The sequence below is a fragment of the Protomyctophum parallelum genome, assembly GCF_964188405.1.
Source record: "Protomyctophum parallelum genome assembly, chromosome: 18".
NCBI classification, from domain to species: Eukaryota; Metazoa; Chordata; class Actinopteri; order Myctophiformes; family Myctophidae; genus Protomyctophum; species Protomyctophum parallelum.
In genome coordinates this window covers 18,152,948-18,165,812 of record NC_139716.1, presented here as the reverse complement: position 1 = coordinate 18,165,812, position 12,865 = coordinate 18,152,948, and the positions used below count along the sequence as shown (strand labels likewise).

The following is a 12,865-nucleotide window of genomic DNA, read 5'->3' as shown; positions in this document are numbered from 1 at the left end:
GCTTTTTTTCGCCATCGCTTTTTTTTACGCCATCGCTTTTTTTTCGCCATCGCTTTTTTTTCGCCATCGCAATTTCTTTGCCATCGCTTTTTTTTCGCCATCGCTTTTTTTCCGCCATCGCTTTTTTTTCGCCATCGCTTTTTTTCCGCCATCGCTTTTTTTTCGCCATCGCAAATTTTTTGCCATCGCTTTTTTTCGCCATCGCTTTTTTTTACGCCATCGATTTATTTTCGCCATCGCTTTTGTCGCCATCGCAAATTTTTCGCCATCGCAAATTTTTTGCCATCGCTTTTTTCCGCCATCGCTTTTTTTTCCGCCATCGCTTTTTTTTCGCCATCGCTTTTTTTCGCCATCGCTTTTTTTTCCGCCATCGCTTTTTTTCCGCCATCGCTTTTTTTCGCCATCGCTTTTTTTTCGCCATCGCTTTTTTTTTTCTCAATTTCTTATTATTTCTCATTTCTCATTTCTTATTTCTCATTTTTTTCCTATTTTTTTTCCTTTTTCTTTCGTATTTTTTTCTTATTTCAAAAAGTCGCGACTAAAACGTTTTGTCGCGACTTTTTGTCGCTACAAAAAATTCGCGACTAAAAAAGTTGCAAAAAAAGGCTTGCAAAAAAAAAAAAAGCCTGCACAAAAAAGGCCTGCAAAAAAAAGAAAAAGAAAAAAGAGCCTGCACAAAAAAAAAAAATTTAGTCGCGACCAAAAAGTCGCGACTAAAAGGTCGCGACAAAAAGTCGCAACTAAAAGGTCGTGACAAAAAGTCGCGACTAAAAGCCATCGCAATTTTTTCATCATTGCAATTTTTTCGCTTTTTTTTCGCCATCGCTTTTTTTTCGCCATCGCAATTTCTTTGCCATCGCTTTTTTTTTCGCCATCGCTTTTTTTTTTGCCATCGCTTTTTTTTCGCCATCGCTTTTTTTCCGCCATCGCTTTTTTTCGCCATCGCTTTTTTTTTTCTCAATTTCTTATTATTTCTCATTTCTCATTTCTTATTATTTCTCTTTTTTTTCCTTTTTTTTTTCCTTTTTCTTTCGTATTTTTTTCTTATTTCAAAAAGTCGCGACTAAAACGTTTTTTGTCGCAACTTTTTGTCGCTACTAAAAATTTTGAAAAGCCATCATTTCGCATTTTGAAAAGCCGCCATTTCGCATTTCGCATTTTGAATTGTGGACAAAATCTTATCCAACGACAACAACATATTTAGTTTTGGGTCTGAGAGGCTAAATGTCATCAAATGGTGGTCCGTGGATAAAAGTCTGAATAAATAATTGACGTTGACATGAAAAAGGTTGAAACCACTGCTCTGAATGCACTAACCTCAGTCCTTGGAGGATGAGACTGGACTGTTTGAGGACGTTAGTGTTGATTCCGTCGACTCAATCTGCTATTTTCAAATGGCCGAAATGTACAATATATTACTATATATTATTAGTGGTGTGTTTTACAATGTAGGCATTTATCAGACGCTATTAATCCAGAGCGATTGACAGTAAGTAAGCATGAACAACACATTGGTAATACATCAAATACATCAAAAATTGTCATCAAGAATCATACTTAAGCTAAGAAACAGTGGAATATCTAATGAAACTATGTGTATACACTATAGAGTGTATCTACAAAGTAACTAGTAACTAGTTTGGATCCAAGATGTAGTGGAGTAGAAGTAAAACATACTGGAAATACTCAAGCACAAATCTCTATAAATTGTACATACCACGTAGGTAGCCTACACATAGGCACTGCAGGCAGGCAGGGCAGATAGGCAGGCACACAGGCAGGGCAGGCAGACACAGGCAGGCAGGCAGGCAGGCAGGCAGACAGACAGACAGACAGACAGACAGACAGACAGACAGACAGACAGACAGACAGACAGACAGACAGACAGACAGACAGACAGACAGACAGACAGACAGACAGACAGACAGACAGACAGACAGACAGACAGACAGACACAGGCAGGCAGGCAGGCAGGCAGGCAGGCAGGCAGGCAGGCAGGCAGATGGCCACTAGATGGCAGCAACAGTCTAGGGAGACAATAGCCGATTTACAAGCTTGTAGCCTTGGAATGCTATTTGACCTAACTGTCCCACTCCTTGTCCTTAATTGTAGATCAGCTATTTAATCCAACTGTCGCCAATACCTTGGTCATTTTTAATTAAACTCTAAACACAATGCAGAAACTGTTCAATTTATTCACTTTAGATTCTGTATTTTCAGCATTGTATCACTTTATCACTTCATTACTTAAGTTCATTTCAGCATTTTATTACAGCCGAATGTAAAATAAAAAACAAACATGTTATTACATTTTATAACAGCTGAATATAAAATAGAAAAAACAAACATGAATCATAGTACAAGGAAATATAAGGAAACATTTCATCCAGAAAAACAATAATAATATTAATCATCTTCTAAGGCCTGAATATATGATATGAATGAGACATTAGTATAGAAACAGTTTTTAGTCAAATAAAAAACAATAATACGATGTGTCATATAGATCAGTGGTTCCAAACGTTTTAGCCTGCCCTGTGACCCAAAAGAGAAATGATACCCAACTTAGTGAAAATAGCAGATCTACAAGCTCACAACATGGCGCTAAGCTTATAGAGTGTCGCAGTCCCGCGCCCTCGAGAGACCCAGAAAATAATTCCCTGTTCATTTTCCTCAAAGACTTTTCAATACATATTTATTTAAAGACGTTTATGCCGCAGACAAAGTGATAAATCATGACAACAAATCAACTCGAGTTGGCTTTGTACGGTGCTTAAAAGGTCTTTAAATAATACTTTTTTAAATGTCTATGGGGAAAATGCATTTGGGAATTATTTCCTGGGCCTGGCGTCGTCATGAAAGGGGGCGGGACTGCAACACTCTATAGTTCAGCTAATTTCACTAGTTCTAAAAATGTATGTATGTATTTTCTAATTCATGGAATTTCTTAGATTTTTCCTTAGATGTTTTCCTGAAATTACTGGGGGAAAAAAACATTGCATTTGTTTTTAATTCATGAAAACTTTTGCCTTTTTTTGAAAATGCTTTGAAATAATAAACCAAATTTAGGAAACAACAAACTAAGGGGACCCATATAACAATGTGTCCGCGACCCACAAATGGCTCCCGACCCACTGTTTGTGAACCACTGCTACCGTCCATCTAATCGGGAAGCCTCACAGCTTGCTCTCGTAGGTGGCGCCCGTCTTCTCCTGGCCAATCAGAGTGTTGTCTGGATGAGTAGCCCCGCCCTCTGGCTCCTCAGCTGAGGGAGAATGAACATAGAAATGTAACCCATTTTAGACCTGAGGTCGATTCTACAAATCTACAAAAAGGAAACTCAGGAAAGTTTTGCCCTCCCTTAATTGAGCACAGAGCAGTGGTGGAGCAAGTAACTAAGTACTTTTACTTAAGTACTGTACTTGTGTACAATTTTGAGGTATTTGTAGTTTACTTGAGTATTTCCAATTTCCAGTACTTTTACTTCTACTCCACTACATCTCAGAGCCAAAATGTGTACTTTAATTATTTGAAAACGTTACTAGTTACTTTGGAGATTTTTATTGTGATTAGAAAACATACATTAACGACTTCAACCCTATACATTTTGGCCATTTGAAAATAGCTGATCTACAAGTGTAGATTGTAGATCTGCTATTTTCAATAGATTTTGTGCACATTTTGAACTTTTGAGGCACATTCTGCACAATGACTACTTTTACTTTTAGTACTTTAAGTACATTTTGATGCCGATACTTTTGTACTTTTACTCAAGTACATTTTCAATTCCGTACTTTTACTTGCAACGAAGTAGTTCTAAATTGCAGTATTGGTACTTTTACTTAAGTAAAACTTAAGTAAAACCGGAAGGGGCGCCTATACAGTAGCCTTGAAGTCGACGTGTCAATCAAACAAATCTATTCATAACTAAAACTATACAGTACAGTAGTATTTCTAAGGGACGGGGCAGTGTTAACCATGTGGTGGACACAACCATAGACATTGGAAAATATGCCGCCATATTGGAACCTGTTATTTATTTTACTTGCTAGAAATACTTCTAGTACAGTGGTTCCAAAAGTGGGGTCCGGGGTAGTTTGGAACCAAATGGACCCTTATGGGTCTGTAACTCTGAGAGTGTACACATGGAACCAAATGGACCCCAAAGGGTCCATGTGTACACTCTCAGAGTTACATTAACATTGATTTTACAATTGGAATTGGGGTCTCAGAGAAATGCCATTAAAATGCCATTAAATAGGGGACCATAGCCTAATTCAGGTCAAACTGGGGGCCCTTGAAATGAAAATGGCTGAGAATCACTGCTAGAGCTGTGAAAATCTTCTCTTTGGGGGTCCTTGGCATATAAAAAAGAAAAAGTTTGAGAACCACTGCTCTAGAGTCTAGAACATTTATTATCTATTTTATATATCAAAATGAAGGGGGAATCAAAAATGTACAGCCCCAACAAAGTGATATAGTCCAAAACGTAGGTCCCGTTGCGGCCATTTTTAAACTGGCTGACCACCTTGAAAATGTTGGAATTCTATGTGGTCAAATAGGGTCATATGAAGGTCATTTGTGTCAAATGTCATGCTTTTATCACCAACCGAACTATCATGTATTAAAAACAGCCTGACTAAACAAAAAGGTGCATACTTTGTGATTGTGCATTAGTGTAATCTGGGCAAGACATAATCACATTAAGGGCACAAGTTGTCAAGTCCATGATGCTGGAAAAGGGGACAGGGAGAAGCATGATGCTTATCGAGCCTATATACCCCTGGCTCATTTAGCAAAGAATATAAATAAAGTATTAATAGTACAATAAGTACCTACAATAAGTTGACATTGATTATAACACACTTAAAAAATACATGTTATTCACACACACACACACACACACACACACACACACACACACACACACACACACACACACACACACACACACACACACACACACACACACACACACACACACACACACACACACACACACACACACACACACACACACACACACACACAGCATTCCCTCCCACACATGTGACCCTCGCTCTCTCATGCACACTCTCTCTCTCTCTGTCAAGACAGCAAAGAGCAGGATCATGGATGTATACGTATATAGGCCTATAGCGTGTATAAGTAAATGATGTGTCAATAAAGTGCTATTTGCTTTCTTAACCTCTCCATCATCTGAGGACAAATACTGAATGACCTCCTTATCTCTATCTTTACTTTAATCTGCCCCCATGTCAACACCAGATTGTTTCCACACTATAGTATGCCTGGGCCCGGGGTTTAGCCATACGTAGCAGATCTACAAGATCACAATGCGCTGTGAAGCTTGTAAATGGTCTGTCTATATGTCTATATATATATATATATATATATATTATATATAGGGTGATGTCAGCTAATTTGGGCCGCTAATTTGGTAATTAGCCTGGGAATCTAAGAAAAAGCGACACATGACACTAAATTGGGTTTATATGATTAACATTGGCTGTTCTCAATATGTTTGAGTTACATTTATATAATAATAAAGAATAGTTTAGGCCCTACAGCTTTTGAAACATAAGCTGTCGCATATTTTTTTGATTTTGCATTCTCATGTCAATTGAGCCACCTGATCAGCTGAGATGGGCCACATTTTGTAATGACTTATACAATTAGTAAAGCATAGACATTAGAAGTTAGGTTTAGCTATAGGAGTTATTTAAGATTTATACTTTAGTTGCACATCGATGAAACAGCCGGAGCTTGAGAGACAGAGAGTCGTGCGTGCGTGCGTGCGTGCGTGCGTGCGTGCGTGCGTGGGTGCGCACATACCTTTGACCTGCCTGTGTAACAGTCTCGGGGCAGACAGACCGATGCCCAGCGCTCCGATCGGAGCCGTGCAGAGGATCGCTAACACGGCTAACGTTAGCACGTCCAGTCCATACTTTATCAGAGTCTCGTTTCCGACCTCGCGGGCCATGTCGAGAGCCTTGGAGCCAATAGCGGCCTGCATGGAGGGACGCGAGCACGCACGCACACACACACACACACACACAAATTATTTTATTTGGATCAGCACAAAACACGCAATACATAATAGATCCAAACACTGATCAGAAGAAATGTCTGATTTGACCTGAGACAGACAGACAGACAGACAGACAGACAGACAGACACAGACACAGACACAGACACAGACACAGACAGACAGACAGACAGACAGACAGACAGACAGACAGACAGACAGACAGACAGACAGACAGACAGACAGACACAGACAGACAGACAGACAGACAGACAGGCCTACTGTACCTGTACGGTAGCTTTAGGCAGCCAGGCTATAGAGATGAACAGTTTCTCCTTAAGGTTGAATCCTCCGTAATGAACCACGGCGAATGTTACCAACAGTCTGATCACAATGCCAATCAATATGCAGGCTAGACCTAGACCTGCATGGGAGACAGGGAGGGAGAGAGAGAGAGAGAGAGAGAGAGAGAGAGAGAGAGAGAGAGAGAGAGAGAGAGAGAGAGAGAGAGACAGAGAGAGAGAGAGAGAGAGAGAGAGAGAGACAGAGAGACAGAGAGAGAGAGAGAGAGTTTGTTTTTTTTGTTGTTGAAAGAAGTCAGTGATCCACATGTTTTAATGGGTGGTGTCAGGACATTCACACACTGTGGTGGCAGAGCAGTTCCATGTTTTTGTCAGGTGGTGAAACCTGACTTATGAATGACTGACTTACCCTTCATCAGTCATCATCGTCGTCATGCTGCCTAAGCCAATGGGAGTCTGACCCCATACCCTCAAAGACCACCTAAGCCAATCGCATATTGCCTGCCTCCTAAGCTATCATGACCCACTGTCAGCCAGCCACTGTAATAATAATAATAATAATAATAATAAGAGTTGTGTCATTGAGGGGGTAGCCTGGGCCTGGCCCAGCCAGCGTGCTTTCTGGTCTAGAGGGGCGGGCGCGCTTGGAGAATATTGGTTCACCGATCACCCTCGTTTCTTATCCCTTTTTACCTCCTTTATGATGAATTCCTGTTCTGTTCTTTGGCTAAATAGAAGTGTATATTTGTACGTCTCTAAATGTTTTGATGAATTGAACAAGGTGGAGCCTCTTGTAAACAAGTGTAATGCTTTATTGGGTCGTCCACTCACAGTTAACAGTTTTTGTATTGAGTTGTGCTTGAAATGTACTGTAATTCTGCTAACTGTTACGTAATAAACTGTTAATAAATACTTCAATCAATCAAGAACAGTATGTATGGTTCAGTACGGTACAACAGAGTGGGCAGAGCTTACACACAGTGTTGGGGTTGAGTTTAGAGGTAGTGAATCAGAGCAAAGAAAAGTGGCTTACAGAGACGGTGATATCTGCACTAATCAGATCAAAGAGGCGTGGCTTACCCACAGTGTTGGGGTTGAGTGTAGAGATGGTGATCTCTGCACCAATCAGACCAAAGAGGAGGGGCTGGAAGATGTCCCAGGCCCGGCCCACAATGGCAGCGACAGGAGCCTGGGAGGGACAAAACAACCACGGTTCAATTCGGAAACAAAAAGCAAACAAAAGGTGGGACATTAATGCCCACAGCAGATAATAACAATAATAATATATATTATTATTAATTACCACTATTGATTAATTATTCCGCCACTGCCACGTCTTTTCAGAGCATACTCTTATTTTGACGGCCAAAAACTCCCGGCCGTGAACCGGAAGTAAACAACATCCATATATGTGTGTCCCACGATCTTATTTTAATTCACCCCTTATTATAATAATATTTAAAAATAATAATAATAATAATAATCATAATAATCATAATAGTAATTAAAAAAATTAAATCATAATAAATAAAAATAAAAATATTTAGAAAAATAATAAATAATAATGATGAAAATAATAATAATAATAGTAGTAGTAGTAGTATAAACCTTATCAGTGCTCCAGCCCAGGGCAGCCAGGAAGGACACAACCAGAGTACACAGACCTCCTGCTCCAGCGAACCCCACGACGTGACTGAAGAACACCGCAAACACACACAGTCCTAGAAGCATGGAGGTACGCCTGATGACCACATCATCCTACACGCAAGCACGCACAAGCACGCGCACAAGCACACACACACACACACACACACACACACACAATATATATTTATATGAATTACAGTCCTCATCCCTCTGACATCACTCACTGTATGCACGCGCACACACACACACACACACACACACACACACACACACACACACACACACACCTGGTCTTTAGACGGGAATAGGCAGACAAACAGTCCCAGGATGAATCCAGCGACCATTCCTCCAACCACCTCCAGAACTCCTTTTAGGATGTTCATCCATGTAGCTCCTAATTAACATGTAAACATTATAATAATTATGTAATACATACAATGTAATGTAATAAAGGTTATGCGCGTGACATCATCATCATACCTGGAAGTTATGCGGGAACGCTTACTTTCTGGCCTTGACAGCCCATACATCCAAACAGAAATGTCCTATTTGATTGCATTAAATTACTTTAAACTAAATTAAATTCACTTCGTCACTCGATCTGCCATTCACTTTATGCATGCGCATGCCCTCTAACCACTTCCAGAACTGTGCGTGTGTATGTGTGCGTGTGGTGTGGTGTGGTGTGGTGTGGTGTGGTGTGGTGTGTGTGTGTGTGTGTGTGTGTGTGTGTGTGTGTGTGTGTGTGTGTGTGTGTGTGTATACCAGTAGAAAAGGCCACTCCCAGACACGTAGAGAAGCCCGTTATGGCCAGGATGTCATCAAAACTCCCAGCAGCCATCAGTAGAGTGGGGATTCCCTGAAATAACACATTATATATGAGAACTACAACTCCCAGCAGCCATCAGTAGAGTGGGGATTCCCTGAGATAACACATTATATATGAGAACTACAACTCCCAGCAGGCCATCAGGAGAGTGGGGATTCCCTGAAATAATACATTATATATGAGAACTACAACTCCCAGCAGCCATCAGTAGAGTGGGGATTCCTTGAAATAACACATTGTCAGCGGAGGCGTGGTCGCGCACGTCTTCGGCTGCGTACAGTTTTTAGACAGCTGGTGGATGGAAAAGAAGCCCCACCTCCGCGCCCGACTGACGCGGAGGAGAGCGTGTCCGTGAAGCTGTCCGTCGTGTCAGTCAGTGGCGCGGAGGTAGAGCTTCTTTTCCATCCACCAGCTGTCTAAAAACCCCACGAAGAAAAAGGGCTTCAGGTTCTTCTGACGCGTCCACGCGCGACAGTGTGCTTGCGGCCTATAGGAGGATGGGGGAAGATGAACCGTCGGGTAAGTTGAACCACCCCCTGTATCTTTAAAACTACACACATGAGTTGTCATGTGACCTCAAAATCAGGACACACCCACCATTTCAACCTGACTGTGAAGATGAGAGACACATGGACAAAGTGGAAAGTACATTTATACACAAAAAAGTGTTTTTTGCTGGTCAAAGTAAAAAAATAAACTTTTCTGGAATAATCATTTTTATATTAAAGCAAAAGCACCCAGGTCTAAACTTATATATCATGCATGTTGGTGATATACCAATGTATAAAACCCATGTGAATCATTTAGCTAAACATTAGCCTGGAGCATTAAGCTAGCCATGTTTTGTCAAAAAGTGGCCATGGGGCAAGTTGAACCAATTCCTTGGGGTAAATTGAGCCAATTTTCTTAATGTGAATCACCATTCATATTTTTGTATTAAGTATTAGCTACTCAAATTATACTGAATGACCTTTAATTTGGATGTTTGCAAATGTTTGCAAATTTGCTATATTGTATTAACAATATTGCAAATATTATAAGGTTCTGAATAACAAACTTTATTTAATTGTCTTTATATTGTTTAAAAAATAAATAAACAGATAAATAAGACTATTTGCAAAAGGGAAAACTGTTATTAAATTATGTTCAATACGTGAATACATTATCTGTTCAAGTTTAAGCTATTTACATTAAAATATCATGTGGTTCAATTTTGGATCAACTTACCCCTTACCTGGGGCAAATTGAGCCACTTTTTTTTGAAAAGGTCATATTTTCATGGCCCTTTGTCATAGCTGCTTACTCATCATTTCAATTGATAGAGGACATCCTGAAATATGTGTAGATCATTAGATTTGACTGCCATCTCATTTTGCCTTGCTTCCAGGACAACTTAAGTAAAAAGTGGTTCATCTTCCCCCATCCTCCCCTATATGAGAACTACAACTCCCATCAGTAGAGTGGGGATTCCCTGAAACAGTTCACACTACACAGAATATATAACCTAATTTGAAATCCTGCACTAACATGTCTGAGAGGTCATTGACCTTTTTATTTATTTTGAAGTTGATTATCTTTGCCCATGAAGCTTTCAGAATGTTCCCCTTCCATGACCATCATCATACATCACCAATCTATCATCTCAAACATTTTTGACATCTGAAACATTTTCTAAATATGAATTTAAGCACATGCTACTTGTGTCTCGTTTTACTTCAGTCATGCTAGTTTTAGCAGACCTTGTATTGAACTATACTTTCCTGTGATTTTTTTTAACTGTTATAAAGAATGCAATCAATCAATCAATCAATCAAAACAAACATGTTCTTTTGCTACTATATCAATGCATTACTGTATTGAAATTTGGAACATTTCCAAAGACACTTTTTCACATTCTGTGAATAGTGAAAAGGCAAAATGTAATATAAACATGTTTGTTTGTTGGTTTTTTGCAACAATTTTCTTCATTTTGTTGAGGAAATGCAGAGCCAGATCACTCATAGCATCTCTGAGGATAGAATTCTGGATGAGCAGGACATGTGCAGGACATGTGCAGCATTAATCACTTCTGGAAAACAACAGAAGACATGTAACACATTGTCTGCTGTGTTGCTTTTCGATGTGTAAACTGTGTAATTTATATAGAGGTATGGTATCAAAAGAGAACAAAGTACCTTTCTTAACGTACCAAGTATCGCAAGACTTCCCACCGTTTCCTGTCTGGCAGCCAAATCTCGCGATACTTCGGAGCCAGAAACGATACCTGCTGCTGTTTAGATCCTCAGATAAAATTATATACTGTGCACTCTGTGCACATCGAAAAGTAAGTGATTAGAAAACAACCTATGATATGTCTTCTTTTATATTCCTGAACCGATTATATAGGTCTCAATTGTTCATAAATAATGTTTGTTATGAGCTGGTCCAGCCGGCTCCATTCACTGCCATGTATTCATTGCACTTGCGGTGTGAGTTTGGCTCCCATGAAAGTGTCCATGAAAGTGTCATGGCGCAGCCCAGTCACGTGACCACTTATCTTCCTCCTCAAAGCTTCCTTGGACTATATGTTGTCTCAGGAAGGAGGGGGAGTGCAAAGCATTATGGGAATTGTAGGAAGGAAGTGAGCCCAGTGTCCATGACATCAGAGACACTGGGCTCTCTGCTAAAATCTAAAATATCGAAAACCACATATTACACACATAAAGACCCCCAGGGAAGTGTTCTAAATCTTCTAAACATCATTAGCATATATTTTTTTCATCACATTTCATATTTTCTATGAAATTGTTCATCATGGAAACGATTGACGATTGTGCAAAAAGAAATGCGATTATCTCAAATAATTGCAATTGGTTCAACGTCTAAAAAAAAGTGTAAATCTATTAAATCTGTCCTAAATGGAAACGGAAACTACTATTAGTATTAGTATTAACCAGAGCTTTTGACTATAACAACTGCACTGGATCCTTTGGAACTGCAATACTCTTTTGTCAATTTCCTGAAAAGTGGAAGTACCTTTTCCGTTCCTAGCCCCTCCCTCTGTAACAACAACATGGATGGAACCACAACGGCTGGAGACACTGCTGATAGCACAAACCTGGAGAGAGAGAGAGAGAGAGAGAGAGAGAGAGAGAGAGAGAGAGAAAGAGACAGAGACAGAGAAATGTTATAATGAACATGATGTTTCCCATGCTAAAAAAAACAAATACTGTTTGTGTGTGTGTGTGCGTGCGTGCGTGTTACCCCAGGATGAAGCCCCACACCCAGGGCAGCTTGAGCAGGAAGTGAGAAACGATGGCGATGACACACGCCTCCATGACACACGGACCCACCGCCACACGCACACACACCCCCTTTAGACGCTTCAGAGCCTAGTTCACGCACGCACGTAAACACACACACACACACACACACACACACACACACACACACACACACACACACACACGACAAGAGAATTGAGTCTGATAATCTATCGTGCAAATGTTCACATCATGTATACTTTACATTAAGACCATTTTTACATTTAATTTTTTAACATCTCGGACAGAACAGTACAGATGTTTGACTGTATCCGAACATACGGTGGATACCCAGTGCATGTACACAGTACACTTCATTACAATTTACAATTTAGGCATTTATCAGACGTTCTTAATCCAGAGTGATTTACAGTAAGCAAGAACAACACATGGTAATACATCAAATGCATAGAAATAGTCATCAAGGTAGAATATATATAAAAAAAGAAAACTAAAATCTGTTCCTACTAATAATAATAATAATAATAATAGTAAGAAAACATTGAAACGATAAACACTACAGTAGGAAAGATCAGTCTCTGGGCATCTAAATGCATTCTACATATGTGGTTCTTGCTTACTGTAAATCGCTCTGGATTAAAAGCATCTTATAAATGCCTACATTGTAAATTGCGTGCACCATAGGGTCCAGCCCCAGTGCGTGTGTGTGTACCATAGGGTCCAGCCCCAGTGCGTGTGTGCGTGGTGTGTACCATAGGGTCCAGCCCCAGTGCGTGTGTGTGTGGTGTGTACCATA

General features: G+C 40.0%; 1 protein-coding gene across 2 annotated transcripts in view; it reads right to left on the bottom strand.

Annotated features, from left to right (window-relative positions):
* Positions 1–2,135: 2,135 nt before the first annotated feature.
* The window catches only part of LOC310875265 (sodium/hydrogen exchanger 9B2), a 22,171-nt gene continuing 11,441 nt past the window's right edge, over positions 2,136–12,865 (bottom strand). For both annotated transcript variants that reach the window (XM_083788445.1, XM_083788446.1), the window contains 9 exons: positions 12,050–12,177; positions 11,822–11,903; positions 8,743–8,836; positions 8,265–8,371; positions 7,939–8,088; positions 7,411–7,519; positions 6,316–6,452; positions 5,836–6,010; positions 2,136–3,265 (listed from right to left, as the gene is read on the bottom strand). In XM_083788445.1, coding sequence (XP_083644571.1) covers positions 3,177–3,265; positions 5,836–6,010; positions 6,316–6,452; positions 7,411–7,519; positions 7,939–8,088; positions 8,265–8,371; positions 8,743–8,836; positions 11,822–11,903; positions 12,050–12,177 — 1,071 coding nt within the window. In that variant the 3' untranslated portion in view covers positions 2,136–3,176. The remainder of the gene's footprint in view (positions 3,266–5,835; positions 6,011–6,315; positions 6,453–7,410; positions 7,520–7,938; positions 8,089–8,264; positions 8,372–8,742; positions 8,837–11,821; positions 11,904–12,049; positions 12,178–12,865) is intronic.